Source organism: Oncorhynchus clarkii, chromosome 7 (assembly GCF_045791955.1).
Source record: "Oncorhynchus clarkii lewisi isolate Uvic-CL-2024 chromosome 7, UVic_Ocla_1.0, whole genome shotgun sequence".
NCBI classification, from domain to species: domain Eukaryota; kingdom Metazoa; phylum Chordata; class Actinopteri; order Salmoniformes; family Salmonidae; genus Oncorhynchus; species Oncorhynchus clarkii.
The window spans coordinates 39,990,369-40,017,895 of record NC_092153.1 but is presented as its reverse complement, the minus strand read 5'-3'; the positions used below and the strand labels follow the sequence as shown (position 1 = coordinate 40,017,895).

The window sequence follows — 27,527 nt, the reverse complement described above, 5'->3', positions numbered from 1 at the left end:
AAGCTGCCTATTGAGGACTTATGAGGCGTCTTTTTCTCAAACCAGACACTCTAATGTACTTGTCCTCTTGCTCAGTTGTGCACCGGGGCCTCCCACTCCTCTTTCTACTCTGGTTAGAGCCAGTTTGCGCTGTTCTGTGAAGGGAGTAGTACACAGCGTTGTATGAGATCTTCAGTTTCCTGGTAATTTCTCGCATGGAACAGCCTTAATTTCTCAGAACAAGAATAAACTGACGAGTTTCAGAAGAACGTTCTTTGTTTCTGGCCATTTTGAGCCTGTAATCGAACCCCAAAATGCTGATGCTCCAGATACTCAACTAGTTTAAAGAAGGCTAGTTTTATTGCTTCTTTAACCAGAACAACAGTTTTCAGCTGTGCTAACATAAATGCAAAAGGGTTTTCTAATGGTCAATTAGCCTTTTAAAATGATAAACTTGGATTAGCTAACACAACGTGCCTTTGGAACACAGGAGTGATGGTTGCTGATAATGGGCCTCTGTACGCCTATGTAGATATTCCATAAAAAAATCTGCCGTTTCCAGCTAAAATAGTCATTTACAACATTAACAATGTCTACACTGTATTTTTGATCAATTTGATGTTATTTTAATGGACAAAAAAAAACATTCTTTCAGAAACAAGGACATTTCTAAGTGACCCCAAACTTTTGACCCCAAACTTTTTGACCCCAAAAGTTATGAGGTCCAAATGGCACTGCATGGTAGGAATGACCCAGCTAACATTTTTCCGCATGAAGAAATAATTCGATTTTGATTCATCTTCTAGTTTTTCTGAAGTGTGCCTTTAGGTGATGATGAAAGAGAGGGACTCAGCATAAGTTTAATACCGAGGCCCATTGATCATAACAGAATGAAGATCGTTTGGATAATTTACCATTATACAGAATTCAATTCCCCGTTGCCCTTTTCTGAGCTTTTAAAAAACATTTTAGATGGCCTTTTTTAAGTGTTAAAATGTAAGCAGTAAAAACCCATTCATTCAGGTAACATGCTGTTAAATCAATAGCTTTAAGCAATGCTACATTCTTAGCCCGCCCTTCGCAGTCGAGTCCAATCTTGGCTGGTCATTGTAAATCCCCCCCCCCCTTCCTTTCTCCTCCACCTGCACAGAGTAGAGCTGGTTGAGGAGGCTCTGATGAAGACTCACTTCAATCTCAGCTCAGTTCACCATCCACCTCCTACTCCCTCCCGCTCCCCCTGCCTCCCATCCAACCTTTCAAGATCCCGCACCCCCCCCCCCCGCCACCTGCAAACTAACCTGCTTGTGTTACAATTAGCTACACCAAAAGAACAACACTGAAGAAAAAGCACTGCAGGAGTGATGGAACATTACTCTGCATCACCATTCTGTGGGTGCAAATGGCTTGCTTTCCTTGGCTGCCTAACAGGACAGTTAGTACACCAGTCATTACAGCATTAGCAGGCCAGCCAATTTCTCTGATCGTCATTCCAGATTGAATTTTTTTAAAACACTTGTCTCAAGGACCATGTACCCACAGAAGAGCATGATTCAGTACTGCAGCCTACAACAACACTGTATAACACGTTTACATAACTGTTTATATAAAAGCCCCTTATACCAAGCTTTACCTATTTTGCATTCTGTCAAAATAAGAAATTGTAATATGATGTACTGTGGTGGTCTCCTCAAACTTTTTCTGTCTGAAGACCACTGAGCAAGCTGAGTGCCTGATTGTAGGGTGTCCACCCACTCTGCCCAGAGTGGGTGAAAACTTGTTTTGGTAATGACGTTTCACTTCCTAATGTTCTAAAATACATTTTTACCAAGACAAATATGATTATTCATGTTCTGAACAGTTCAGTGGGGTCTTTCTCTAACATTGAATTTACAGTATATCTAAACAGTCGGATTTCATAACCAAATACATCCGATAATAAGCACCGAGCTCTGTTGACAGAGATGCAGCTTTCTTGCAGAAACTTTTGAGGATTTTACATGTCTTCAAAGTGGTGTTCGCGGGTCACAAAAAAGCTAAATTAGCATGACGAGCTGAATATGCTCCGATGAATTTTCAAAGAGATACATTTGTTTTAGTGAGAAATCTTCAAAAAAGGACAGGAATTTCACATTCATATGGAAAGCCTATACTAAAATAAGAAAATACTACATGTCATCTTTCAAAATCAATATCTATTTTACCTCTACTGTATATTGTTTTATGTCCCATGGATTTGAGAAGAAAGATGACAAGTTCAACGGGAAAGTGAGCCTTAACCTTAATCCTCACACAGCATTTAGCCTAGTTGACAAGAAGCGGTGCAGTTTTCCTTATTTTTGACCACTTTTCTTATCTGACAAGAGTTTTGGACCATTGGTTTTCTTAGAGGATTATCTACAAAATTAACATATTATTTTACCCATTGGTCAAAATAGTAATTATGTTTTTGATTGAACACCCTACCAATTGAAAAGGTTAACATTAACACACACACACACAAACATGCACACACACACTCACGTGCACACACACATGTGCGTGGAAAACACACACAATGTGACGCTGTTTATGACATGTAAACCTATCATCACCTCAACAGTGAGAATATCTCCAGCTCAGCTCAGTGAGAGGCTCAGAGGAGAGAGGTCAGATAAGTCTATGAAATACTTAGAACCCTTCAGTACAAACCACAATCTTAGCTACTGTACAGAAACCATCTGAGCTTGGCTGTGTTTAAAATCTAATATTTCACAATCCTCATGTTGAAACAAACACTCAGACTTGTGTTTTCAGATTGATGTTTCTAAATCCACCATAAATCCACACAGTTGGAGGTGACTGAATCCACATCTACCGACTGAAATAAAATAAGAAAACAGAGGATATGGGGAGTGAGATTTCAGTGCCATTTAAGAGACCGACAACAGTCTGCCAGTGCCAATCATAACCAAACATAAACACCCTTCTCATCACCTTTCAGTTTCATAATCACGGAGCATAGACTGTTATAACAAATGTCTTGTCTGTACCGTGGTCTCATGAGGTGCAGAATACTGCAGCATAAGGACTGATGACAAAGGTTTTTACCGACATCTAGTGGTGGTTTTAAAGACTAACAAGCAGTAAGATATGGATTGTATACTTTTACCTTAGAGTTAAAGGGACAATCTGCAGTTCAAACAACAACAAAGCAGAATTGTAACAACCCTCAAATTCATGGACAGCGTTATAGATGCAAGGACAAGCAGTAAGATATGGGTTGCATACTTTTACCTCAGAGTTAAAGGGACATCCATGTATAGTATAGATTTAACCTTGTTTTTATTTTTCCCCCTTTTCGTGGTGTCCAATTGTTGGTAATTACAATCTTGTGTCATCGCTACAACTCCCGTACGGGCTCGGGAGAGACGAAGGTCGAAAGCCACGCGTCATCAGAAACACAACCCAACCCAACGGCCGGCTGCGACAGAGCCTGGGCGCAAACCCAGTCTCTGGTGGCACAGCTAGCGCTGCGATGCAGTGCCCTAGACTACTACCCCACCCAGGAGGCCTATTTAACCATGTTTTGACGCTATACAGTGACAGTGTTTCTTTACGATTACATTGTTTACAAACAGTAGAGTAAAACAATCTATTATGGGTTCTGAAGGGGCATAAAAGTTGATCTAAGCTCATTAGGCATTTATAATTATATTTTGGAAAAGTTAAGGTGTTTAATTGTTAATTTAAAAATACACAAATGGATGTACCATTTGCAGATTGCCCCTTTAAAGTAACATTTTGCATCTACTTACCCGGAGTCAGATTAATTTATGGGTACCAATTTTATGTCTCTGTGCCAAGTATGAAGGAAGTAAGAGGTACAGTGGGGAGAACAAGTATTTGATACACTGCCGATTTTGCAGGTTTTCCTACTTACAAAGCATGTAGAGGTCTGTAATGTTTTATCATAGGTACACTTCAACTGTGAGAGACGAAATCTAAAATAAAAATCCAGAAAATAACATTGTATGATTTTTAAGTAATTAATTTGCATTTTATTGCATGACATGAGTATTTGATACATCAGAAAAGCAGAACTTAATATTTGGTGCAGAAACCTTTGTTTGCAATTACAGAGATCATATGTTTCCTGTAGTTCTTGACCAGGTTTGCACACACTGCAGCAGGGATTTTGGCCCACTCCTCCATACAGACCTTCTCCAGATTCTTTAGGTCGCTGGGCAATACGTATTTTCAGCTCCCTCCAAAGATTTTCTATTGGGTTCAGGTCTGGAGACTGGCTAGGCCACCCCAGGACCTTCAGATGCTTCTTATGGAGCCACTCCTTAGTTGCCCTGGCTGTGTTTTTTTGGGTTGTTGTCATGCTGGAAGAACCAGCCACGACCTATCTTCAATGCTCTTACTGAGGGAAGGAGGTTGTTGGCCAAGATCTCGCGATACATGGCCCCATCCATCCTCCCCTCAATACGGTGCAGTCGTCCTGTCCCCTTTGCAGAAAAGCATCCCCAAAGAATGTTGTTTCCACCTCCATGCTTCACGGTTGGGATGGTGTTCTTGGGGTTGTACTCATCCTTTTCTTCCTCCAAACACGGTGAGTGGAGTTTAGACCAAAAAGCTATATTTTTGTCTCATCAGACCACATGACTTTCTCCCATTCCTCCTCTGGATCATCCAGATGGTCATTGGAAAACTTCAGATGGGCCTGGACATGCGCTGGCTTGAGCAGGGGGACCTTGCGTGCGCTGCAGGATTGTAATCCATGGCGGCGTAGTGTGTTACTAATGGTTTTCTTTGAGACTGTGGTCCCAGCTCTCTTCAGGTCATTGACCAGGTCCTGCCGTGTAGTTTTGGGCGGATCCCTCATCTTCCTCATGATCATTGATGCCCCACGAGGTGAGATCTTGCATGGAGCCCCAGACCGAGGGTGATTGACCGTCATCTTGAACTTCTTCCATTTTCTAATAATTGCGCCAACAGTTGTTGCCTTCTCACCAAGCTGCTTGCCTATTGTCCTGTAGCCCATCCCAGCCTTGTGCAGGTCTACAATTTTATCCCTGATGTCCTTACACAGCTCTCTGGTCTTGGCCATTGTGGAAAGGTTGGAGTCTGGTTGGAGTTTGATTGAGTGTGTGGACAGGTTTCTTTTATTTATACAGGTAACGAGTTCAAACAGGTGCAGTTAATACAGGTAATGAGTGGAGAACAGGAGGGATCCTTAAAAAAAAACTAACAGGTCTGTGAGAGCCGTAATTCTTACTGGTTGGTAGGTGATCAAATACTTATGTCATGCAATAAAATGCAAATTAATTACTTAAAAATCATACAATGTGATTTTCTGGATTTTTGTTTTAGATTCCGTCTCTCACAGTTGAAGTGTACCTATGATAAAAATTACAGACCTCTACATGCTTTGTCAGTAGGAAAACCTGCAAAATCGTCAGTGTATCAAATACTTGTTCTCCCCACTGTAGTTTCGCAAGCCAATTCTAACTAGCGTTAGCGCAATGACTGGAAGTCTATGTGTATCTACTAGAATGCTAGCAGATAACCATAGACAACGCTAGTTTGGTTCACTGAAATATCCTCTCAGAAGTATCAATGAGAATGACCAGGTCAGTCAATGGCCACATTCAGAACCATACATCAAATGACCATCAACACCAATGACCATCTCTAAGGCATATCTTTGGATGCCAGCAAAAAAAGTGAGAAAAATATGACGTGTGAAAATCCATCTGATTTAACATGACATGTTCAAATCATAGTCCTTAGTTATTATAACACAAAAACACATTTCAGACATACAGTATACTGTACATTCAGTTGTTCATATTTACAGCTGTGCTTCAGAAATGGAGAAGGTTCACTTGGTGTCCCATTATAAATACAATTTCTTCACCTGAAAATCGTCCTTAAAAAAACACAAGTGCATTGAAAGTACAGACAAATATGATACAGTCATAATTTGTGTACTCACAAGGAAGGGGAAACTACATTGAAATTCAGTGTCAATGCTCACACAAGTAAACACATTTCACAAGGTCTTCTTAGTCAATAATGAATATTCTATTCCTTATCAATCCAGTCTTGAGTAACAGAAGTGAACAATTATTTCTGTGTACTAATATTGCGTTGTGGATGGGAATAGGGGGGGCCCTCCATCTACGGTGAATGGTCATGCCCCCATCCGTGCCCTCTGACCACGCCCTACTGTCCTGGTCTGGTTTGGTCCAGTAAACTCTGGTATGGTATGGACCGGTCAGTTCTGTTGACCCCTGAGGCTCTGTGGTCCTCAGCTGGACACAACGCTGTCTGAGTCTGATCCAGAGGCTTCAGCCTCATCAGCAGAGGTGGTAAGGCCAGGGTAAGGCCGTGGCTGGTCCAGGTTGACGTAGGTCACCTTCAGGCTGATGTAGTGCTCTCCCTCCAGGCAGGACAAGATCTCTAGCACCTCCTTGCCCAGCGTGTGGAAGTCAGGCCTGAGCTCTGGCTCCGGGTCCCAGCACTCCAACATGATGGAGTACCTGTAGAGAAACAACAGCATAGAACAATGACAACAGCTGTCAACAACCATGACAGAGTTCCTAATGCAACAACAACAGCTATAAACGACTGTGATAGAATAGCTGTAGATCAGGAACGGGAAACTTTGATTGGGGTGATCCGCATGCCGCCGGTTGCCCGTTAAAATGATCTGACACTAGATCACTTACAAAGCATCAGGGCAGAACTGTGGTTGGTGCAGCCTGCGTCCCTTTAATAGAAAGTGAGTGATGTCGTAGGGGTCCACTTCAGGATAGGGGCTCGCTCCTCTGGTCAACAGCTCCCACATCAGGACCCCAAATGACCACTGTGAAGACAAGGGATAAAGAGCTAGAAAACATTTACAAGAACTGGATCTCTAGCAAGTCCTGGGCCAGGTTCATTTGGCAGACGCTCTTATCCAGAGCGACTTACAGTAGTGAGTGCATCCGTTGTTATACTTTTTTTGTACTGTAAGACAGCTAGCTACAGTATACAATGGCTATAAGAAAATTGAAATCGAGTCATAATCCCTCACCACGTCTGACTTAGTGGTGAACTTCTGTGTCTGCAGGCTCTCTATGGCCATCCACTTGACTGGCAGCTTGGCCTTCCTGTGGTCCTGGATGCTGTAGTACTCCTTGTCAAACACATCTCTGGCCATTCCGAAATCTGCCACCTTCACCGTAAACGTTTCATCAAGCCTAAAGAGACCATAGATAATAGACAGACTTTGTCGATGGCACAGCCAGGTACTGGATTGAGAAATAGCATAAACAAAACATTAGCGAGTGATAGAGCTGCCCTGCACTTACATGCAGTTTCGAGCTGCCAGGTCTCTGTGTACAAACTTCTTCTGGGCCAGGTACTCCATCCCTTTGGCAACCTGTAGCCCAAAGCCAATCAGGTCTTTCACTGTTGGATTCTGGAGGAAGAGAGGTGACACAGGAGTCATTCATGAACAATATAAACGTATATTCTCTCTGACGAACTGACTAGTGGCTATACTTTGTTATTATGAAGTATGAGGAAGAGTAGGCCTTTAACGTACCCTCCTTTCACAGAGTATGAAGTGGCGCAGGTCTCCATGTTTCATATAGGGCAGTACCACCAGGGGGAGCCCCTCCTGAGGCAGCAGGATACCCAGCAGGGAGAGAACATTGGTGTGGTGGAACTCCTTCATCAGGATGCCCTCTCTCAGAAACTGCTCCACCTCTTCTAGGTCTGTGATCCCTGAGAGAGGGAGAATTGAACTATGTGTACCAAGCAGGACATACACCACAGATGACTAGCACAGTTGTTTATGGCATGAGAGCTCAGCCAAACAAAATGAGAAGAATCCACTTACTGTTCAATGACTTAACAGCACAGTGGATTAACTGTTCTTGGTTGTTGTTGTCTGTCAGGTAGCCGTGGTACACAGTCCCAAAATGACCTGAATAACGACAAAATAACATCCGTGTTTTGGGGGATATGGCGCTAGTCTAGTTACATACTTTAAACTTAAACAAAGAAAAAAGAATGAACAGGTAAATTAGTGGAAACAGAAATAGATGGATTCTAATGAAGATTACGGCCAGACCCATTTTTCTTTTCTTAGTCAGTATCTGAGGAGGTCCCGATCTGTTTGGCATGACAATGACCATAGGAGTTGGCAAGACAGCACAAACAGATCTTGGAACGGGCTATCCAGGCCATACCTTTGCCGATGATCTGGTTGTGGTGAACATTGAGCCTGTCGGCTGGGATCAGGACGTCTTTGACCTCCTCCAGGAGCTCAGGTCTCAGGGTGTCCAATGAGATCAGAGGCGTGGCTGAGGGGTCAAAGGTGGCAGCGTAGAGCAGGCTATGTAAGGCTATCCCTCCTGAGCCTGTCCTTTGGCTCACCTGGTTGGACCATTCTGGAGTACAGAGGGGACACGGCAAGAGAAACCATTGATTCATTGATATGAATCACAAGATTAATGAACCATAACAAATGTTCACTCCAAGGATCTCACCTTGTCGATAGTCACCAGTGGGGGATTGGTCAGGGTTGCTGCTTATCCGACTGCGGACAAACATCCTTGCTAAACCAGTGTCTACTTTGGCTGAAATGTTTTCATCAACATAATGAATTACATTGCCTTATACAGTACATACTCAAAAACTTTAGATACCTAGCAGAAAATATGAAATGTTTTAAATGCACACATGGTAAGTTATTGCTTACATGACAACAATTGTTAAAGGCATAAAAATGTACGTCTGTCTAACCCGAGCTATCATTTAAGAGTACTGGTAAATGTACTGGTAGATGAAAGTACATCTTCTTGTAGCGAATTCCACACACAGTAACGGTTCTCACCTTTCTTCTTCCTCCTCACATGTTTCATGGTGATGAAGGCCATGGCAGCACCAACACACAACGCAATGACAATTCCAAACATGATAACCACTATGTTGGTGGTGTTGTTGACGAAGACCACCGTGCCCACCTCATAGGCACGCCCATTCACAGACACCTAGGACAAAAAAAACAGGATATTACTCACACCTTATTCTGGGATCAGTTTGATTATCACTTTAATTTAAGGACCAGTTTACTAATGGATTGATGGTTTGCTTTCAAGGTTAGGGTCAATTCCATTTCAATTCATTTAAGTAAACAGAAATTCAAATATCAATGTCTGTTAGCTCCCACGATTCTTGCCATTCTCCTTCGACCTCTCTCATCAACGAGCTCTTTTGTCCACAAGACTGCCGCTGACTGAACGTTTTTTGTTTGTCGCACCATTCGCGGGAAACCCTAGACTCAGGAGGGTGGCTGTTTTTGAGATACTGGAACCGGAGCGCCTAGCACCGACGATCATACCCCGCTCAAAGTCACTTAGGTCACTCGTTTTGCCCATTCTAACATTCAATCAAACAGTAACTGAATGCCTCAATGTCTGTCTGCCTGCTTTATATAGCCCCCCCCCCCCCCCCCCCCCCCTAGACAATTAAGGATCAAGTTCAATTAAGCTAACCATTACAGTAGCTCACCATGACAGGCGAACCTTCCCTGGGGATGATGAGCTCCTTGGGGATCCTGCAGGTCAGTTCGTTGTCCAGCACTTGGACTCCGCAGTCCACACCTCCGATGGTCATTATGATCTCCATGCAGAGGCTCACCATGCTTAGCTTGTTGTGCTGCAGAACATGGGAAAAGACATAATGAGGAATTTATTGGAGCTTGAATATTGCTGGTTGAAATGACTTTAAAACCAGATTACACACGATTTCAGTTGAAAACTGGTTGCAATGAAGTCATTTCAACCAGCTTTGCCCACTGGTACCTACGAAATCAACTACTTGTGGTTAGATTTACCCATCAACCAATTGGTTAATCTTGAGTTACTGTAATGGTTGAAAACAATGATGATTGATTGACTGACTACGTAACTGGCTCTCTTCAAAGCTGAGTCCTGTGTGTCTGATGGTGAACGTACATGCAGTGAAACCTCAGTCTGTCCAGGGCTCAGGCTCAGTACGTTGCCTTCGTACTCAAAGGGGGTGATGCTGGCGTCTGGTTGGTATTCAAAGTTCTTCTTCACCAGATTGATGGCCCCGTCCATGCTGATATTAATAAAGCCCTTGTCTGTCTCATTTCTGGGGAAGACGGGGGCAAAGCACTCCATATGCGTGGGGGTTGCTGTGCCGTTGCAGACCTGCGTTATGTTCGACACATCAAATAGTGTCAATAACAGTACTCTGGGGTCATTTAATCAAACAAAATCAAAGACTGGCATTTAATGGATATTACCCCATTATAGGTTTATGAAGCCCAGAGTTGTGAGCCCTGCAGGATAACTTACATGCTGCAGAGACTTCTTCAGTTTGTTGGATTTGTAGTGGATGACAGTGTTGTATGCAGAGTCCAGATTTTTGCCTTTGATGATGATCTTGGATCCACTTAATCACAGGATTGAACAAGGAGGAAAACAAACACATAGAGGCTCGGTGTTAGAGGTCAACGCTGCTGACTGTAGAAACCAGAGAAACCAGCACTATTTGCAGTTTATTCTCTATTATTATTCAAATGGTTGTGCCAGTTGCTGAAATGTGACCCAGAAAAGGCACAGCATTGTTACACAACAGGTCTTAGCTTGTTTATTTCTGTTGGCTAATCACATCCTCACTTAGGTTAACCTCATTGCCTCTAGAGAGATTGCACATTTCCTGCACAGCATGTTTTCCCTCAGCTAAAAGTGTAGGCACTGCCCGGAATACATTTGACTTATCACCGTCTTCTTGGTCCGCATCAGCTGTGTGCAATTAACTGTTTTCTACAGTCCTATATAGCACATTTACAGGTCAGTCAGCTAGGCCCAGAAGCACACAGATGATGCCTAGTGGCTAGTATCCATTTGTATGGCCTACCTTCGGAAGCTGCAGGCAGGCCGTATCTCAGTGATCACAGGGTTGCTCTTGTAGTGGAACATCTTGTTAGTGGACACCTGGGATTGGTCAATGACAACCCTCACGGGCACCTTCTTCACTGCTGCCACACCTTTAGACAGGCAGACTATGGAGGACGTGGTCCCCGTACCCTTAGAGACACTGACAGAGACACAGTAAGACAATAACATAATATTATGGACACTGATATAGATCTAGACAGAAACAGTAAAAGTCATATGTACTATAAAAAGGCACAGGTTCTACAGTTACAATGAGACACCCAGGCTGAGAGAGCAAATTGCACAGCTGAAACAGTAGATGCCAATAATTACCTCTTGATGGGGCAGTCCTGATCTCCTATAGACACAGTCTTAATCATCCCAGCGTTCAAGTGAGGCCCTGTCAGTGTGACCAAAGTACCCCCTACCTGAGGCCCGTAGTCAGGCATGATTTCTGTGATACTTGGCTCCTGGATAGAATTGTAGACATTAGAGTGGATGAAATACATTGTATTGGTTGTGTCAACAGTCAAACAAATGTAATCCTCCTCACCACAAAAGTGAACCCTGTAATTTGAGCCTGCCCTTGGATTGAGTAGCGTCCCTCCACCTTCCCCTCATGCACTTCCACGGTGATGTTGAGATCCTGGTATGGGCCTGTAACATTAGGGTGAATGCTACACACCAGCCTAGGAGTGGTCAGGGTGAAAGATCAGTGTTGACTACAACCTCAATAATAACAAAGCTATGAGGTAATTTGACAGAGTTGATTTGAAGCTTGGATGTCTCCATGCATTCTGTGTCTGTTACTTACTGTGTGCTGTTGCTCTTCTCTGACAGTACAGTGCAGGGGGTCTCTCCCACCCTCACCAGGTGGGTCTCCTTGCTGATGATGGCTGGTCTTATAGGAGACTGGAACTCCCAGCCACACAGCTTAAGCTCTGTCTCGCCATTAGGGGGAGCTGTCTTAGGGAAAAACTGAATCCCCCCATACAATACAATCAGAAAAACATGATGCAGTTGACATTTCCTCAAATGCTTTACACATTTTCTTCAAATGCTCAACTACTCACTTTCAAATATTCTATTAACAATGTGTCGGTTTCTTCGACCCATGTGTTTGGTGGTCGTTGTTCTGACATTTATAACAGAGGATCAGTTTAAAAAGAGCCACTCCCTACTCCGGCCCCCAAGCAGTCTTACCTCTGTGATGAAGGGAGGACAGGACTCATTCTTCCACTGGGCGGGGCACTCCTCCTGCCTGGAGCACACCGCCGAGCACCAGCCACACCCTGTAAACCTGGGCGCCGCCAGGCATGTGGAGCAGGTTAGAAAGTGTTTACATCCGGGCCCTTTAGGAGACACACTGAACATCTGTTACAAAGAAAGAGGAAGAGAGAGAGGTGAAGAGAGGGGGAGAGAGGGAAGAGAGAGGGGGAAGAGAGGAAGAGAGAGAGGTGAAGAGAGGGGGAGAGAGGGAAGAGAGGAAGAGAGAGAAAAGAAAGGGAGCGGGAAATAAATTGTTACAGTGTATTCTCTGCCTTTAGAAATCAAAAGTAAAACCAATAAGCAAAGTGGGGGTAATGAGCACTTATGACTGAATAGAAAAGGCACCTTATTTCCAACCACGAAGAGCAAGGACTCGTTGGATTGCACAGCAGCTTTCCTGGACACTTCTGTTTCCTCACCCAGAGAATAGTTGGCAAAGATGATGGGACTTGACCTCCTCAGGATGAGCTACAACAGTCAAAGACACTACAGTTATATCCCTGAGCCATGGCAGACCTGTGAAAGGAATGGATTTATAATATGTTCTACTTAGGTTGGTTAACGTGCTGAGAGAGCTAATGATCTTCATGGGAAAAAAACGGATTGTATATATGAGGAAAGACAGTCATGCACATGGTACAATTTTTTTAATATAGCTCAATCTACCACCACTTTTACTGAATCTGAATTCATGAAATAGACACTGTAATTTCATATTCTCCTACTAGACACCTCAGTGACTTACTGCAACACAAACACACTAAACACATAGACACAGTGAGTGTACCTGCAGCAGCCTGCCGTCCTTGGTGCCAATGTGTGCCACAGTGTTGTCCCCGATGATGGTAACCAACACTGAGGTGAGCAGGACGTTGTTCATGTACCTGTTGAAGAGGTCCACCCTGTAGTAGGGTTTAGACACTAGTGTGGGACTTTCCCTGCACGTGGCATTGTTCTCTGAGCTCTGCACAGACACAACACACATAGAGACAACAACATTACTCATACTGACTGACTGACTACTCCGACATGAGTACTCATTTCACACAATTTCCACTTCCCTTTTTAGATTGGTTGATTAAAATGGTGAATACACTGATTTATTTTACATGACATAGTTTTTCTATTTTTTTATTTAGCCTTTATTTAACTAGTCAAGTCAGTTAAGAACAAATTCTTATTTACAATGACGGCCTACCCCGGCAAAACCCTAACGACGCTAGGCCAAATGTGCGCCGCCCTATGGGATGCCCAATCACAGCCACTTGTGATACAGCCTGGAATCGAACCAGGGTCTGTAGTGACACTTCTAGCACAGAGGTGCAGTGCCTTAGACCACTGCGCCACTCGGGATCCCACTTTGCCTATATTGGTTGTTTGTCATATTCTCCATTAAACTGCAATAAGTTAATCTGATTTGTTTTTGGAGTGTCCTGAACCCACCCTCCGTCTCACACACACACACACACACACACACACACACACACACACACAGAAGAAGCGGCGAGAGGAATCTTCCACTGTGAGGGAGGATGTACCCCAGCCCGGGCTCCTCCAGCCCTCACCCCTGTAACAGAGCACAGCTCTAACAACCCTGACACGTAAAGGAAAACGGCTATAAAACAGTAGTGAACCATGGCTTCACACTGTGAAAATAGAAGGACTCAAAACACTATCTTCGTGTAGCAAAACCATGAAAAGTAGTGCACCTAACCCAAGATGTGTTTGGAGGGTGGTTGAATGTAAACCCAATGTAAGCGTTACGATACACAGAATGTATTTCAAAACAGAATTGAAGTACCTTGAAACACCAAAAGTAGTTCTTCAACCTGAATATTGGTGTTTTTAACTTCTTGATTCTACTTGAGACGCATATGTCTCAAGTAGGCACCTGGAAATGCAAATGCGCTACGCTAAATGCTAAATGTACTCGTTTAAACTCAAACCTTGATCAAAATTCACAAGCAGGGTATTGAATTAAAGCTACACTCGTTGTGAACCTAGCCAACAAGTCAGATTTTTAAAATGCTTTTCGGCGAAAGCATGAGAAGCTATTATCTGATAGCATGCACCACCTGAAAATGCCTGAATGCGACGTAAACAAAGACTCTGCTTATCCGACGCAGCACAAAACGCAGAAATAAAATATAAAACATTCATTACCTTTGACGAGCTTCTTTCTTGGCACTCCTATATGCCCCATAAACATCACTATTGGGTCTTTTTTTCGTTTAAATCGGTCCATATATACCCAAAATAGCTTTCTATGGAAGCTGTGTCATTCAGAAAAAAACATTGTTTTTAAACGCTGCGTAATTTTTTAAAATTAAAAAAGTCGACGATAATCTTTCACAAAACACTTCGAAATCCTTTTGTAATCCAACTTTAGGTATTAGTAAACGTTTATAATCTATCAAAATGATTACAGGGCGATGTATATTCAATAGCTCCTCGTTTGCAAATCAATGGCTGCCAATGTCCACATTAACAACATCCGGGTGGAGACTGGAAGAAACGGAAGCCAGATAGATGGATTTTCCAACAAAAAAATCAATTGAAAATGACGACAATGGCGACATCGTGTGGAATCTGTATGAATTGCATGCAGGTCGATATTAAATTTTGTCCTCTTTTAACAACCCATGGAAGTGACTTATGGAAATTATTTTTAGCTTTCAGAGAGCAGTTTTTCTTGCGTTTTTCAATGAAACACACGATCTGTTATAGTCACAGCCGTGATTTAACCAGTTTTAGAAACTTCAGAGTGTTTTCTATCCACACATACTAATCATATGCATATACTATATTCCTGGCATGAGTAGCAGGACGCTGAAAAGTTGCGCGATTTTTAACAGAATGTTCGAAAAAGGAGGGGGTAGAAGTAAGATTAAGAGAGTGTTGTGAAACAATAGATAACAATAGTTTTTCCACCTCTCCCACGTGAACTTGACCAAATTCAAAACAGCAATCCTTCTCAATCATTATTTACTGTTGTTTTTCCACTTTACTAGTGAAATAGTAATTGAAATGATTGCCAATATTGAAAAGTGTTGTTATAAATGACCCATCAACTTCAATGAACGATGGAGATTAATTGGGTTTTCTGCCCATGATATCATATAAGGTACTCTGGTCTTTTCCCATTGTGTTTTATGTAATTTATCTTGATTTGGTAATGTAATTTCTTATTAAGTTTAGTCACAACTAGGGCTGTTACGGTGACCGTATTACCGCCACACCGGCGGTCACAAGTCCAAATTCTATGTGACCACTTAGTCACGGTAACTAGGCTTTTTCAAGCTCTGATCCTGCTGATGCTCATTAGTAGCCTACCAAACTTGCTAAGTGCCTAGTACTCAGCACTCAGCACTCTATTGTCCCTCTAATCACTCTGACATCAATGCAAACATAATAGAAAATCTAATCCAATACTTCATGAGAGGCCATGAGCTCATGTTAAGCAACATTTTTATAGGCTATGCAATTGCTTAAGAACACAGAGTTCTGATGGCCTCTACTAAAAAGAGGAGGTTCCAATCAGCTTTCTATAGGCTTACAATGTTGATTTCTCAACTTTCATAATATTAAGCACATTATTTCGCTTTACAACAGGAGTATAGCCTGCCTGGCATGAAAATGAATAATGAGAAAAGCGATCTCCATCCGCTATTTAAGTGCATAGATGACATTGTATTTTTGTTCCACTTCCCCTGTATTGAGACGGGTGTATGATAATGGTCCATCTAAATCCAGATTCACACATATATTATTTAGTATACGTAAAGACCACATTAAATCAAGAATAGTCTAATGGGTGACAATATTAGCCTCTCCCTTGTGAATGATATATTATCACTTTTTCAAATCGTAGTCGCACACCTCATGTAGCCTAGCCCATTTGCCTATATGTTTTGATAAGGATTGTAATCACAACTAAAAAAACATAGCAGTGCTCAAGCCTTTCAAGCAACTTTTTTTAAATCATCATCATTAGAGTCGCATCATGCTGTCTTAGAGTGTATAACAAATAGCCCAACTTTTGTAAAGTTGCATAAATAACTTTAAATTAAACATTTAGGAGGACCTGTTTCTTTGTTAACAGTTCAACACAGAATAGCCTCATGTCCCTCAAATCGTTAGGATGAAATATCCTTTCTATTTTATTTAGTTATGTTCAATTGTATTCTTCATACTATAAAATAATTTAAAATAATGCCACGGAATTCTAAGAAAATCTGCTTAATGAACTAGTGTCGCCCACAGCCATATGGCATAGCCAGATCGGGGCCTAACATAAGGACAACTCAGAGTATGGTATTCTGTTCTTCTGAAATAGACTACATTTTCTTCATATCATGCTTCTTTAGACCTGTCTAAAATAAATCATAGATTTATTGTGATGGTGTAGGCTATACTAAATGGATTCGTTAGACTTTTTAAAATGTAGATGTCCCAAAGGTCTCCTTCAGTGGCTTGTAGACTATACATGAAAGTCGGGAGATGCTAAATGTGTTTATGTAAATTAACGGTCAATTTACCGTGAGACCGGCAGTTATTTGTTTGACAATAACCGGCTGACAAAATGTCATGACCGCCACAGCCCTAGTCACAACATTTCTCAATGTATAGTATGTCAACCAATCAGCTGTGCAGCCTGACTTGCTTGCCATCACTTTTGCATAATTTCTTTGAACCATACACTTCTTCAATTCATCATCAGTCCAGAGGACTCTAACAGTTCTCACAGTTAATTTCTTAACAGGTGCATGCTTGTCAACAATTGTCATGTCATTTAAATACTTCCAGTGCTGCATCTGGATTCACTTAATGATACACATCAGACCAACACATTTTTTTTTTTTAAATACATATTTAACAAAAGTGTCCTGAGGAAATTTTTTCTTCATCATCTCTGATAAATGACTTTAGGTCCACTTTGGCTTTCCTTGTTATTGCCACAATGTTATGGTCACTACAGCCAATGGGACCTGATATTGCTTTGGAGCAAAGCTCCTCAGCATTAGTGAAGATATGATCCATGCATGTGGATGTCACAGATCCAACACTACTGGTATCCACTCTAGTTGTGTGAGTGATAACCTATTACAGCCAGTAGTCCCAGTTAGAAGCTTCCTCCTGAGAGGACAGCTAGTTGCTAACCAGTCACTGTTCAGGTCACCCAGAAAATAAAGCTCTCTGTTAAGATCACACACTCTAACAAGCATTTCACACACATGATCTACATAGATACTGACTGTTAGCCCTTGCTAGCCTATAGCAGCACCCTAAAATAATAGGCTTTAGAGGAGTCAGGTGAACCTGCAATCACAACACTTGACATGAGAACTTCTCTAAGCATTACAGAGATATGGCTCTGAATATATACAGAAACACCTCCCCTATAGCCATTCCTGTCTCGTCTGTTGATGTTATCTCCTTGTATTGCTACCACTGTATCATCATAGGAATTATCTAAGGGAGTCTCAGAAATGGGAAATATATTAATATTATCTGATGTTAGCAAGTTATTGATTTCCTGAACTTTATTTATAAGGCTACATATACAGTGGGGAGAACAAGTATTTAAAACACTGCCGATTTTGCAGGTTTTCCTACTTACAAAGCATGTAGAGGTCTGTAATTTTTTAGCATAGGTACACTTCAACTGTGAGAGACGGAATCTAAAACAAAAATCCAGAAAATCACATTGTATGATTTTTAAGTAATTAATTTGCATTTTATTACATGACATAAGTATTTGATACATCAGAAAAGCAGAACTTAATATTTGGCACAGAAACCTTTGTTTGCAATTACAGAGATCATACGTTTCCTGTAGTTCTTGACCAGGTTTGCACACACTGCAACAGGGATTTTGGCCCACTCCTCCATACAGACCTTCTCCAGATCCTTGAGGTTTCGGGGCTGTCGCTGGGCAATACGGACTTTCAGCTCCCTCCAAAGATTTTCTATTGGGTTCAGGTCTGGAGACTGGCTAGGCCACTCCAGGACCTTGAGATGCTTCTTACGGAGCCACTCCTTAGTTGCTCTGGCTGCGTGTTTCGGGTCGTTGTCATGCTGGAAGACCCAGCCACGACCCATCTTCAATGCTCTTACTGAGGGAAGGAGGTTGTTGGCCAAGATCTCACGATACATGGCCCCATCCGTCCTCCCTTCAATACGATGCAGTTGTCCTGTCCCCTTTGCAGAAAAGCATCCCCAAAGAATGATATTTCCACCTCCATGCTTCACGGTTGGGATGGTGTTCTTGGGGTTGTACTCATCCTTCTTCTTCCTCCAAACACGGCAAGTGGAGTTTAGACCAAAAAGCTCTATTTTTGTCTCATCAGACCACATGACCTTCTCCCATTCCTCCTCTGGATCATCCAGATGGTCATTGGAAAACTTCAGACTGGCCTGGACATGCGCTGGCTTGAGCAGGGGGACCTTGCGTGCTCTGCAGGATTTTAATCCATGACGGCGTAGTGTGTTACTAATGGTTTTCTTTGAGACTGTGGTCCCAGCTCTCTTCAGGTCATTGACCAGGTCCTGCCGTGTATTTCTGGGCTGATCACTCACCTTCCTCATGATCATTGATGCCCCACGAGGTGAGATCTTGCATGGCGCCCCAGACCGAGGGTGATTGACCGTCATCTTGAACTTCTTCCATTTTCTAATAATTATGCCAACAGTTGTTGCCTTCTCACCAAGCTGCTTGCCTATTGTCCTGTAGCCCATCCCAGCCTTGTGCAGGTCTACAATTTTAACACTGATGTCCTTACACAGCTCTCTGGTCTTGGCCATTGTGGAGAGGTTGGAATCTGTTTGATTGAGTGTGTGGACAGGTGTCTTTTATACAGGTAACAAGTTCAAACAGGTGCAGTTAATACAGGTAATGAGTGGAGAACAGGAGAGCTTCTTAAAGAACAACTAACAGGTCTGTGAGAGACGGAATTCTTACTGGTTGGTAGGTGATCAAATACTTATGTCATGCAATAAAATGCAAGTTAATTACTTAAAAATCATACAATGTGATTTTCTGGATTTTTGTTTTAGATTCCGTCTCTCACAGTTGAAGTGTACCTATGATACAAATGACAGATCTCTACATGCTTTGTAAGTAGGAAAGCCTGCAAAATTGGCAGTGTATCAAATACTTGTTCTCCCCACTGTATTAATAAAGCCTTTTCTTGTGTAGCTTATCAGATATGGACATAAAAACACTGCTCCGCATGGGGACTGTTGTTGCTAAACACATTGCTCTGGACGCTTTTGTAGCTTTAATAAGGCTTACACAAGAGAAGGAGTTCATTAAGTGCCTATATATATACCAAAGTTGGGACAATTACCACATTGTTATAATATTTAAATAATGTTATACTTTTTTATATTAAAACGTGCAATGTGCAAAAATATAGATTTTTCTTAATTTTCCGTTTATAAACTTAACATGATGAAAATGAATGAGATTTACTCTCACGGGCCAAAAAGAACTCTGAAACCAATAGGCCACGTTTTTGGATTACACAATTTTACAATTTTCTTAACATTTAACCATCAATTGGGTTTCTATTCACTTTTATGCTGAGTTGACCCAGCAGATGGGTATTTTTTATGTAATCCTTAGGTTATTTTCAGGAGGCGTGGCCTATTGGGTGTGTGGCTTCCAGATAGGTATTTTTGGCCACTTCTTCATGTTTGTGCACTGCAAATGTACCTTTCCCTTCAATATTTTTGCACATTACATAATTTAATATAAATAAAACATGAATAACATTATTTCAACAGCAAAACAAAGTGGTAACTATCCCAACATTGGGATACGCATATGCCCTTGAAGAAATAAACTTGTGTAATCGACATTAAGATACAAAAGTGTCAGTGCTCAACTTTAACTTGTGTTGACAATATAACAGAACAGATGAAGTGGAATCAAATGTACTCTCACAGTTGGTCAAATATAACAATCTGAAAGTAACTCCCCTACTAAGCCATGCCTTCAGTCTTCTGATCTAACACGGTGGATCATAGCTCAAGTGACACAACTGGCTGGGTCAAAAATAACCCAACTTGTGTTCTGTCCACTTTTTACCCAGCACTGGGTTGTTTTTAACCCAGCATTTTTGTTGAGTACTCATACAAATACTATAATCCATTGAAATGTTTAACATTGACAATATGGCTGGCTGTTTAACTTTTGTAACAGTGTACTTTATTGACTTAAACACTAATGACAGTACTGACGAACGACAGCAGACAACTCATGGCGTCATCCACTTAAAACACCTCAGAGATGGAATAAGTGGAGTATCCCTTCCTGTAAACAGTAACCCTACAAACACTGTTCTTCCTCTATTGGTTGAGTCAGACAGTAAAATGCTTTGAAGTGACACAGCTACTTTAAATGGAGGCCATTCCCTGCTCCTTGCTCTTTCCGGTGCTGGCTCTCCCTGTGTCTGGTGTGCCTGTTTCCATGCACTCATACAAAGCGTGTAGGAGCCAGGCGCAGGGATACACTCCCTCCCCTTCACATTCCGTCTCTTTATCAACACCATTTATAACCTCTGAGTTGGCACACCGTACCTGCAGGTGTATACATCGTTCTATGAGCTCATAGTTGTCAAGTTTACGAGTCACCACACCTTGACAGCGGATATTACACAGCCAAACACATTTCTTTCTTTTTTTAAATGAATACAGTTTTTTGAATGCAGCTGCTGTCTATTTGTCCAACTATCCATACACTACATTTCCAATTCATCTTCTTCAAAGTAATAATTAATGTCACACTTTAACCTAGTCATAGTCATAATATTATTAAACAGTTTAATTTGTTTTTCTCAAACATAGGGCATCATACAATAGGTCAAGTCTAACCTAACCTAACATAGTTAAGATTTCAGGAACAGCGATAGCAGGGCTTTCATGTACTAAGGCAGTATCAACAGTTCCGACCCTTACAATCATGGTTATTACCATGTGCTGAAACTCAACAGAGCAGAACAACAGTGTGGCAATGTGCTGGTGAGATCTGACTCATTCACCCCTCCCTCCCTCTCTTCCTCCCTCCCTTCCTCCATGTTCTCACACACCTGACTTCCTCCTCTCATAGTACTGGGACTTCTAATAGACAACGCAATAAGAATAACCTATATCAGTCCAATGACATAGTCATTTTGGACTGTTGAATATCAATCAAACTATTACATATTCCTGTCTACCATCAGGCTTCACCAACTACCTAACTGAAGCCCTGGCAGAGCAGAAGAGAGTGGAGTAGGCCTGTCACTGACCTCATGAGGGCAGCTCTCGCAGAGCTGGAAGTGGCAGAGCCCCCTGGAAAGCTGCTCTGGGCTGGAGCTGCAGCAGTCCTCCACTCCCTCATCAATGGCCCTGTTCACGTAGTCAATTGGGAAGGCACACAGGGCTGAGTTACTGTAGGGCTTCCCAGAGTCATCTGTCTCTGCAAACACCCCATAGAGAATGTCATCCTTCTCCCCCACTCCTAGCTCGTCTGCCAGCTCCTTCCCGGCCCGGCTGAAGTGGGCCGCCTGCAGCCTGTTATAAACCACGTCCTCGAACACCTTGCTCCCTGTCCTTCTCCTCCTCCGCCTGCGTTTGGGCTCGAAGCGACACTCCAGCACCAGCTCACGGTACATCCACACCTCTGTGTCCTTCACCGGAAGACGGCCCAGACGCGTTTGATACAGAGAGGAGTCCAGGAAGTTCTCCCTCTGGACAGACAGAAAATAGACATAATCCTGTGTGGAGAAGCTGTAGATGTAGTCGATCCGGTAGGAGTTCTGTAGTTGAGGGAGCACGGTCAGACCCTTCATGACCATGTCAAAGCCATCCAGGGTCGACAGCGGCCGGCGCACCGATATGGACAATCTGCCGTACCTCTGTGCCACACTCTCATTGAGTGTAGCCACTACAAAGAAATAGGTTGTGTAGCCTTGCTCCACGATGATGACCTCAGTGCCCAGGGGGCTGGCCAGGCAGTCAGGGCAGTCGGAGGGTGAGTTAGCATCCTGCCTGAAGAGACATTCAGATTTAGGTGGGGTACCGTTAGAGTTAATTTCATGTAAGTAACAGACCCCATGCTGAGAGCTCCCACAGGAGTATAGAGAGGTAAGATAAGATGATGAGTCCAAGAGCAGGACCTCATTGTTCGTGTCCACTGAGTCCTCAGGATCAGCCTCAATGCCACACAGGCCACAGGTCTGACACTCTGGGATGCCCACTGGGCCTGTCCTCAGCTCCCATAACTTACTGAGCCTACCACTCACTGCCTCAATGACATTCTGAGAAGCCACATAAACCTCAGGCTCGTACGGGTTGATCACTATGTTCTGGATGGGTTTAGCTGTCTGGAAGTGGGGTATTGAGTAGCTAACGTTGAAATCCACCTCCTTGCGAGGGGTCCTGGGACAGGTGTACAGTCCTGAGGCTTTGAGGGTTTGTATCCACATGCATGTCACCAGGAAGGTGGCCCAGGGGACCATCGCCACTCCACACCGCACTGTTACTGCTACTGTCTGTTACCTACAGCCACGAGAACAGGAGATTTCTCCTCTCCTTCTGAACATTCTGGGGAACAGCAGAAGCTCTGTGAGGAGAGAGAGAGAGAGTTAGAGAAAGAGAGAACAGTCTGTAGCACCCGGCCTCACCCTACTAGAATCTGAAGTCAAATGTCTACTGTTTGCTGATGATCAGCAAACAGCAGCACCTAGATCGTCTGCACAGATTCTGTCAGACCTGGGCCCTGACATCAAATCTCAGTAAGACAAAAATAATGGTGTTCCAAAAAAGGCCCAATTGCCAGGACCACAAATACAAATTCCATATAGACACTGTTGTCCTACAGCACACGAAAAACTATACATACCTCGGCCTAAACATCAGCGCCACAGGTAACTTCAACAAAGCTGTGAACAATCTGAGAGACAAGGCAAGAAGGGCCTTCTACGCCACCAAAAGGAACATACAATTTGACATACCAATTAGGATTTGACTAAAAACACTTGAATCAGTTATAGAACCTATTGCTCTTTATGGTTGTGAGGTCTGGGGTCCGCTCACCAACCAAGAATTCACAAATTGGGACAAACACCAAATTGAGACTCTGCATGCAGAATTCTGAAATAATATCCTCCATGTACAACGTAAAACACCAAATAACACATGCAGAGCAGAATTAGACCGATACCCGCTAATGATCAAAATCTAGAAAAGAGACATTCAATTCTACAACCACCTAAAAGGAAATCGATTCCCAAACATTCCATAACAAAGACATCACCTACAGAGAGATAAACCTGGAGAAGAGTCCCCTAATCAAGCTGGTCCTGGGGCTCTGTTCACAAACAGACCTCACAGAGCCCCAGGACAGCAACACAATTAGACCCAACCAAATCATGAGAAAACTAAAAGATAATTACTTGATACATTGGAAAGAATTAACAAAAAAACGGAGAACTAGAATGCTATTTGGCCTTAAACAGAGAGTAAGTACACAGTGGCAGAATACCTGACCATTGTGACTGACACAAAATTAAGGAAAGCTTTGACTATGTACAGACTTAGTGAGCATAGCCTTGATAGCGAGAGACCGCCGTAGTCAGACCTGGCTCTCAAGAGAAGACAGGCTATGTGTACACTGCCCACAAAATGAGATGAATACTGAGCAACATTTTCTAACCTCCTGCCAAATGTATAACCATAGACACATATTTCCCTCAGATTAGACAGACCCACAAAGAATTTGAAAACAAATCCAATTTTGATAAACTCCCATATCTATAGTGTGAAATACCACAGTGTGCCATCACAGCAGCAAGGTTTGTGACCTGTTGCCACAAGAAAAGGGCAACCAGTGAAGAACAAGCACCATTGTAAATACAACCCATAATTATGTTTATTTATTTTCCCTTTTGTATTTGAACTATTTGCACATCGTTACAATACTGTTTATAGCCATAATATGACATCTGCAATGTGTACTGTTTATTTCACTTGCTTTGGCAATGCAAACATATTCTATTTATCCTTTATTTAACTAGGCAAGTCAGTTAAGAACAAATTCTTATTTACAATGACTGCCTATCCCAGCCAAACACTAACCCAGACAACACTGGGCCAATTGTGCACCACCCTATGGGACTCCCAGTCACAGCCAGTTGTGATACAGCTTGGAATTGAACCAAGGTCTGTAGTGATGCCTCTAGCGCTGATATGCAGTGCCTTAGACCGCAGCGCCACTCGGGAGCCCGATAATGCCCATTGAACTGAATTGAGAGACAGAGCAAATGAGAGAGAAAGAGAGAAAGAAAGACAGCTAGAGAGAAAAAGAGAAGTGTGGGCGTGAACTAAACAGAGAACTACAGTGGCTTGATGTATTCAGCTTTTTAAACTGAGGGATAGGACATTTAATGACCAGTGAGTCACCGTTTTGTTTACTTTGCTCTCCCTACATGTGTTGTAAAAGAGACAGAGAGTAGTGGGTATTACTGTGGGATGGAAAGGTTTGCTAATTCAATCTGTGGTTGAGAGAGTGTTTTTTTGTACTAACATTTTAAACATGATTTCATATTTATCCAAACAGATTCGTGTGCATGACTTAAATGTGTGAGTAGCAGTCCAGACTGAGTCATTCGGGTTGCGCTTTATGGGAAATGCCAATTTGTTCAAAGTTGGACAAAACAAAACATGCACCATGTTGACATAACTGGAAATGTACTGTATTTTTCTCAGAGTCTCGTTTTTACCTCAACTAAAAAAATAATACCTGACACTTTGTGTAACTCGATTTCATACGTTTCATTACATTGTCTGATATATTTCATGTAGGAAAATATCCTGTCAGAATGAAAGCGAGATTTAGTACAGATTTGGTTCAATCGGTCATCCTCATGAGCCCTTCCCAGCTCAGCTAGCTAGTTTATGCTGGTGAGCTGGAAACAATAGCAGCATGGGGCTAGTTAAAACTTTTTTTTAAATAAAAAAAAGTTAACTTGTAGTATTGGTCACCACCTGGATGTCAATTTGGGCACCAGGCGTGTCCATATCGACTCTCCCGTACGACAGAGCAGCATACCATGCCAATTAACGTAGCTAATGTAACGACAAAACCCGTGGCGAATTACCAATGCAATGGTGTTGTTTTATGTAGTTTCTTTGCGCTGGGCAGCTGTATCACATGTCATCGGACGTAACGTGGCCAATGTTTTTCCATCCCACTGTATTTCATGTTGATTGTGATAGCAGCCTATATTATAATGAACTTGTCCCATTGCATTGGTCGTAAACATTTGGATGTTACCGTGATACAGTATAACGTCGCCGCTCAATGGGCAACACCACCCGGCACAGTGTCCTTCACTCCCGTTTAGCGGAGCACTGCTGTTTGGAAGTAACGAGATAGTGTAGCCTATCACCCCATACATAACCAATCAGTCGATATAACAGGGTGACAGCTAAAGCACACGGTTTCTTAGAAACAGAGGTGCAACATCCGGGAACGCTTGCGAAACAGACCGGGCTAGGGCTTGGGGTTTGAGAAGTCAATGAGATACGTGAAAATTTCGTCCTTAGTTGTTCATTTTCTCGAAATCGAAAGGTGCAACCTAGATTCGAGGCAATATCTTAAGTAGTTGAACATGGTGTTACTCCAACCTCGCAACAAAAAAACTACTTTATATCGAATGAGTGTCTTTGATTCGACGGCCTGGGTATGCTTAGTTCGGTTTACAGCCAACGTCGCCATGACAGGTGTGGTCGGGGATTTCTATTGGGAGTAGCCAATCTAAAAACTGTCTTTGGCTAAAGCGAGATTTAAAAACATGTTTTACAACTACGACATTTGATATATACATTTTTGTACAAACCATTTTTTTAAAAGAACTATTACTCCGATAAAAACTGAATGATTCTGAATACTCCCAAATCCCAATGTAGGCAGACAAGTTTCAAATTATGAAGAATGAAGAATGACTGAACCGAGTCGGTTCGTCCCAACTCTCAGCTGCCTAACATATGTGATCAATTTGGGCACCAGGCGTGTCCATATAGTCCCCCCCGGACGACAGAGCAGCGTGAGAATTAGTGTGAGTTGCTATTTTTCCTAATACGTCATATAAAAAAGTACATTATAGATGGAACAATCTCATTCCGTATGAATAGATAAGACGGAGAGAAAAATACTACGTATAGCCCAACAACCGGCATGCATGTTTAAGACAATTTATGAACATTTTTTTTTTAAAGCACTGAATTGGTGTAAAGTCATATGCCAGTCAGATTGCCATTAACATTACATACCTGGGTGCATAAATTATGCCGCGCATCCAGTTTAAATTGAAAAAAAATCTTGATTCCCAGACAACACCAGTTGTCTAGTTGTAAATGGCACTATTACACGTTTTTCAGTTCTGTGCGAAATTATGGAGCAATTTCAGAAATTACGTGTGGGACAAGGCAAGGTTCCTTGTACACTCCTCACATGCCCCGCCTACGGCAATGAAGTATGTACTGGTTTTGATTGCACAATCTCAGTTCTGAGGTTTCTTTTCTTTCCTATGTAACATCCAGATTACTTTTTACTCTCATCATCTGAAGTCACTTCAAGGACAACAATTTTCACACTCATGAAAGCAAGAGATCACGCACTCACTCTTCCTTGTAACAGGAAACCCAACATTCCCAAGTACAGTATGTCCCAAGCATTCTTGTCAGAAGGAATGCTGCTGTGGGGTAGGCATGTCTGCATACAGTTGTCAGACATGCATTGCTAACAGAAGAAAGACCAACACATCCCAGGAATGAATGTGCAGTCTCAAGGAACAAATATGTTATTATTTACATGTCAAATAATTATAGTTATACTCACCTCAAATCAACAAGACATTAAAATAATAGCAAGATCAATTACTTCATGGTAAGTGTGGACATTTAGCCACTGACTAGATTTATTAAAACCATGTACTTCTGGGGGACCAGGAACAGATGCAAAAGGCATGGGTCAATGTTGTCTTAAAGGCACTCATGTCTTGGACCAGTTTTAACTTCTTCACTTTCAAAATACATTTAAAAAAAAACATCTGCCCACCATGGTGCACATAGTCACATTTTTACTTACAGTTGAAGTTGGAAGTTTACATACACCTTAGCCAAATACATTTAAACTCAGTTTTTCACAATTCCTGACATTTAATCCTAGTAAAAATTCCCTGTCTTGGGACAGATAGGATCACCACTTCATTTTAAGAATGTGATATGTCAGAATAATAGGAGAGAGAATGATTTATTTCAGCTTTTATTTCTTTCATCACATTC

At 42.2% G+C, this 27,527-nt stretch overlaps 1 protein-coding gene across 1 annotated transcript; it reads right to left on the bottom strand.

The window, feature by feature from the left end:
* Positions 1-5,092: 5,092 nt before the first annotated feature.
* LOC139413281 (macrophage-stimulating protein receptor-like) lies at positions 5,093-26,689 on the bottom strand. Its single transcript, XM_071160476.1, has 21 exons — positions 26,514-26,689; positions 21,488-22,803; positions 12,982-13,158; positions 12,540-12,662; positions 12,129-12,299; positions 11,740-11,903; positions 11,479-11,614; positions 11,259-11,395; positions 10,906-11,085; positions 10,341-10,437; positions 9,975-10,193; positions 9,529-9,675; positions 8,852-9,008; positions 8,505-8,594; positions 8,205-8,405; positions 7,853-7,939; positions 7,556-7,737; positions 7,320-7,429; positions 7,043-7,208; positions 6,696-6,832; positions 5,093-6,506 (listed from the first exon to the last, which is right to left on the bottom strand). The coding sequence occupies exons 2-21, from the start codon at positions 22,697-22,699 to the stop codon at positions 6,275-6,277; spliced, it is 4,125 nt and encodes a 1,374-aa protein (XP_071016577.1). The 5' UTR covers positions 22,700-22,803; positions 26,514-26,689; the 3' UTR covers positions 5,093-6,274.
* Between the last annotated feature and the right edge of the window lie 838 nt (positions 26,690-27,527).

Excerpts from the sequence above, each read along its gene's own strand:
- LOC139413281 (XM_071160476.1), bottom strand. The coding sequence starts at position 22,699 with ATGGTCCCCTGGGCCACCTTCCTGGTGACATGCATGTGGATACAAACC. Across the intron at positions 10,194-10,340 it reads TGAAGAAGTCTCTGCAGCAT|GTCTGCAACGGCACAGCAAC; the intron begins GTAAGTTATCCT and ends AACATAACGCAG. Across the intron at positions 9,009-9,528 it reads GGGAAGGTTCGCCTGTCATG|GTGTCTGTGAATGGGCGTGC; the intron begins GTGAGCTACTGT and ends TTTTTGTCCTAG.